The sequence below is a fragment of the Opisthorchis viverrini genome, assembly GCF_000715545.1.
Source record: "Opisthorchis viverrini unplaced genomic scaffold opera_v5_75, whole genome shotgun sequence".
NCBI lineage: Eukaryota > Metazoa > Platyhelminthes > Trematoda > Opisthorchiida > Opisthorchiidae > Opisthorchis > Opisthorchis viverrini.
In genome coordinates, this window is record NW_008751732.1 from 119,613 (window position 1) to 125,012 (window position 5,400).

A 5,400-nucleotide genomic window follows, 5' to 3' on the forward strand; every position below is an offset into this window, starting at 1 on the left:
ACGAATGTGGGCAGAGCAGATCACGATGCTGCAACTGGTCAAATAACACAACAGAGCAGTGCACAAAAACAGTAATGATAGTTCAGTTCGAGAAATCAACGATGTGTGCTATAAGAAACAGTTGATGGCAAGCTGGACAGAACTAAGATGATGAGAAAACAACCAGTTTTAAGCTGTGCTTTGCCAAACATGGGCACTCAGGAAATCAGATTCCATTCTTATTAAAACCCCAGTGGGGAACGTGGTGTGTTGTGTGATGCCTGACTCGATTTAAGGAATATACTGGGATGTTTAGTGTTTATATAGAAGTTAGGTTGAGTGCAACTTTTTCGCCGAAGCACATATGGTTTGCGGGTCTCAGAAAAAAATATGTGGGTGACCATCTACAACACGAAAAGGATTTAGAGGAGTATTCTGGTTAAAATGCATCACATGTGATTAACATTGCCGTATGCCTCATTTGGTTGAACCAGGCTTCCGGCTCTTTGTGCCCATTTTAAGTCCTATGTCTTTTCGAACGACCACATTAGGAGTTTGTTTTGTGATAGTACTCGTAAGTTTGTTCGTATACACAAAATGTAAGGCACAGAGACCAAGTCAGGAAGCCCAGTCACTGACTGCAACCGATGGCTTATTCTTCATGATTTCATTGAAATTTGTTGGGTTCTCAACGCTAGATAAGTTTCCGTATGCTGAGGATAGTTGGCCGACGCTAGTTCACAGTGATGGCCAGGCTGTGTCCCAACTATTATCAACTCATTGGTACAGACGCAACAATTCGTCCTCATCCATTAACTAGGCGAACTACGATAGTTTACACCTAATAAAAACCCGAATTTTGTGCACTGCGTAGTTCAAGCACAGAGTAAGCGATACAAAATTCACACAGCGAGACCTAACACACATAGTAGCATCAAATTCGCTTCCGCAAGTTTCCTATACTCGTCTTATTTAGGCTTCTTCTCAGAAGCGGTCAATCTAGATGGTAACAAACGCAATGCCTGGATAAAGACCATAGTTGGTTTTTCAAAGTATTTTGGATCCTGAAATTCGGCAATAAATCCAACGCAACATAAGTCAGTCCCTTGTGCTCTGTCGATGAATTCGGGCTTTTCGTTCCAAGACAATTGTTCAGTGTTGCTGTCTGCAATAGCAGGCCTACTGTAGAACATGTCGTATACCAATCAGATAGTGTACATTGTACGGTTTGATCACACGAAAGAAAATAATATCGGGTATGTTGCATAACGTTGGTGAAATTGAATGGATGTTTCAACGATCCAGTCCACATCCTAGTGCTTTCTAGTTTGAAGTTATTAATAAGCTGGATAGTCGACAATTTTTCTCCAAGTGTTTGAACTGATGTGATAGGGATACTCACTTCTGCAAAATACACTCATTTGCAAACCAGTTTGGTCTCAACGAGAGATTCAGTTGAACTCCAGTCAAGTCTCCCGTTTATGGTATCCTCACGTCTGTGTCTAGACATAAACTACTCGTGGGTAGCTGAAAACCTTATGAGTAGTGTGTTACTTCCACAAATCAAAGTACTGCGATATCTCGAATATCGTGCCAATTGAAACATGAGGCGGCCTGATGCAGCACATTCAGTTGAGGCGTACCATGAAAAACGAAAAACTTAGCTGCATTCAGTTGAGTCTCCTGTCAAAACCGAACTCCTGTGCAAATGAGAGATTTCTCGAAGTTTTTACGCTTAGCCATATCTGGTTTAGAATTCACACTTATGGACGACAGAGTAAGCAGCCGACAAATGACATGCTTTCAACCTTCGGTAGCGGAATTGCAGCAGTTGTGGTCTGGAAGGTATAAGGCTGAGATTTTGAAACTGCTCGACCTTTATCGGTAAGGAGTGTTGATGCTCAAAAGCTGACCAGTGGAAAGCAAACGAAACAGATAGGTCCCGAACCTCCCCGATTATAGATGACGCACCTTTCCGGAACAGTTCTACAAAGAAGCAAATGGTCTGCTCATTCGAGACTTGAGATAATTTTTGTCGTTAAGTAGGCTTCTAGTGGACAGACAGCCGGAGAAACACTCCGGAAACAGTCGATATCACCGGCAAAGTGGACGTAGCACACATAACGGCCCCGTTGCATCGGCGACAGTAGTGTTCTGTGCGTAATTTTAAATCCCAATGCTAAATCATGGAACGTGAAGAGTTCCAAGATAACTAGGTCTGACCTGTTTCATGATTCTCCACGGTTGTGCTTTATTCCTTTTTGGGTTTTACAAAGAGGAGTACTTTTCACGTTAAACTGGTTGTTTCACGCTTTCAATCAATTCAGTGTCCACCATTATTGTGGAGGTAGTCTGGTTACGTGCTAGCCCTTCCCTTGTAAACCATTTCTGTGAGTAACGAACACAGTGTGCATTGTGCTGTAGCTCGGTTCGCCGTTGCCGATAAATAAACCTGGGACTATAGAACACGTGCAGCGGTGCCACTACCTTTGTGATTCTTCCACTTCAGTAGGGAGATCTAACGGTAGCTGGGTGTCCTTGGCTACATATCCCGAAAATTGTATTAAAACAGCATGTAGAGGGGTCCATTAAGTAGTGCTGTCACATCAACATTTAAAAGCCATTGGTTGCGTAAATTGTAAACTCAAACAGCAACCGAATAAAAAACGGAAGAGGAAGACATTCGGCATGGTATTGTGCCATTTCGAATGTTCTCACCAATCGTAACATTCTACAAGGTGACAAATACACGTGCGTAGAAAAACTCGAAGATACAACAGTGTACAGCTGGGTCTTATGGACCAAGATCGACGCAGGCTGGCTTAAGCGATTTTGAAAGATCCAGACCTGACTCGAGTAGTGCAGTAGTCGGATGAATTTGAAGGCTGGTCATACGAAATTAAGTATTCAGCAATAGAAGATGGATTCCGATCAAGCATAATGTGACCGTCATTGCAGTGATTCAATGTGCTCGAGACGTACTCGGATACAAGCTCTTTCATCTGCACTTCAATGCACTTCTCGGTGCAATTGCACGTGAGGATTTAACCGGCTTGACGTGGAGAGATTTTGATAGGTAGCAAGGGCATACACGTGAGTGAAACCAAATGACGCAGCGGTCACTCTACGTTCGACCAGAACTATGCTTCCTCCATCGCCAAAATTCTAATTTGTTGTCCACTGGAGTGGTATATCCTCAGTGTATATGAATCATAACAAAGGAGACACCCAGTTTTTGACCGTCCTTGAAACTCCGATGATCACATGGCTCGGACCTGGCCACTGTTCTCAGAAAACCTTCATGTACGATGGACCACGAGAACCAGCTGCACATTGCGCTTCCCGCCAACATTCGAATTTGTAGTACTAATTCCTGTGTTTGTATATTCATTACAAGTGTGGCGCGCATTGCGGTTAACAAGAAAGTTAGAAAGCGTACCACCCTGAGTCGAGAGGCAGAGGTCGGGTTCGAATCACGGACCTTCCGGTCAGTAAATTCGCGGTCTTACCACTGAGCCATCTTGCTATCCTACATACATGGTGTATCAAAAGCCAACGTAACTGAAAAATCTACTTCAGTAATGTTGTCCCCCAACCACGCGTCGCTAAACAAGACTGAGTAATACAAGTCAAAATATAGTAGTAGACTGGCGCACATTCTTTTTCCTATGTACAGAATGTGGAAAACACAAAGAAGCATGAAGATGCCTAATGGGTGGGATAATGAGAACAAATAATTAAAAACGACTTGGGCGTTTCGTTCGAACGAGTCATGGCATACCGGAATCAAGTAAGGTGATGAACGAAGGGCTGACTACTGCACCGATATTTTCTCTTGAGGCATATATCCAGAATTACCTAAACAACGGAGGACAACACGACCATCGGAACGAATAACAAGCCAGGTTATGCTTCCGTGATCAAGGGAGAATCGAATCCAAGCTTCCGGAGGGAACTGCAAAGCACGACAAACAAAGTAACGAATTACGTTAGCATGGCAAATGAAGATTTCATATGTATCTCGAGTCTGACCACAATCTGGACGATGAACAAATGACTTGAAAGCAGTCTCTATTCGATCGCCATCTCTTTTCAGCTCTTCTGCTGTGGGACGATAGTAGGGAAGAGGAGGCTCCAAAGGGTACGGTGCACCCTCACGCAGCAAATCCGACGGGATAGCCTTGACCCCTGGTAGATGTTTCAGCACTTCTTCAGTAGATTCAACAGCTCGAGTCATCGTGGAGTAATGAACGATAGAATAGGGAAATTTCAGGTGTTTTAACCGTAACCCAGTTAAATCGAGCTGCTCTCGACCAAGCTGCGTCAAGCGGCATTCTTCATCTGACTCCGCATAGTGATACTGACCGTGCCTTATGAAAATCAGATGACGAGAACACGTGTTTCGCTTCAGCTGCCCGTCGGAATTGTCACCGGTCGCTTGTACCACAGAAGACTGTGGGTGGCGCCCGTCCCAATTCCAGTCCCATGGTGTCACTTTGGGAGGGATGGTAGTCGTCTGTGCACAAGCTGAGGATAAGGCATTGAAAGGCTGTAAGAAAGATTTGGCCCGTAACAGGAATGAACGTGATGTGTCATCCTTTACATTATCGGTCTGTTGGAAGTTTCTTAAATTCACCTGGGCTTCAAACGCGGCCAAGGCGGAAACAAAGCCACCTGCTGCCAGTCTGATAGTCCTGCGGACATTCATGGGAATAGTCACGCGTCAGTGATTGATCGGATTTCTGAAAATAACGGAACGCATATGGTTAGGGTATTAAATGAAACAACTCACAAAAGGGTGGAATTAGAGGGACAAAGATACGAGCTCACGTATAGAAAGGGCACCAAGGAGACAATAATGGGTGAGCAACTGGGAGCTAGAGATGGCTCAAGAAGTCGTTCAGAGCAGGCAGGATTTAAAATACCTGTTGTTTGAAGGCCCAAGACTACTCACCATGAGAACAAGGGGTGCTGCATCAAGCACAATGTGCATAAGGAGGTAAGACTACAGGATTGGGTGCCAAGTCCAAAGAAAGAAGAAATCATGAAATGGAGCGATTAGGAAAACGGAAACAAACGGAAGTAACTTGAAAATTCATATATGTAGATCAGTGCTATTGAAATCTTAAACAATTCAGAGTCCACTTTTCAAATATGTTGGCCGGTCTGTGATGTAAATCACTCGACGTACGTGGTCCCAAGAAAAACTGCCACTGGTAATTGCGGAAACTACGCAAACGATTCTGATCAACTGACACGAACTTACTAGAATGCCACTAAGACTAAAACAAAATTCAACATGTGGCGTAATACATAACTCATAAGGTTGCTGAAAATTGTTCGACTCGCAAAACAAAGTTGTTTGCGAGTGAGTAAATTTCGCTAATACTCAACATCATTAATATTCTCTAAACTAAAGAT

General features: G+C 43.6%; 1 protein-coding gene across 1 annotated transcript; it reads right to left on the bottom strand.

Annotated features, from left to right (window-relative positions):
* Positions 1–3,796: 3,796 nt before the first annotated feature.
* On the bottom strand, positions 3,797–4,687 carry T265_13530 (hypothetical protein; the record flags this gene model as incomplete). Its single annotated transcript, XM_009169328.1, has 1 exon — positions 3,797–4,687. A coding segment is annotated over one exon (891 nt), but the record flags the coding sequence as incomplete, so codon positions are not given.
* Positions 4,688–5,400: the final 713 nt, after the last annotated feature.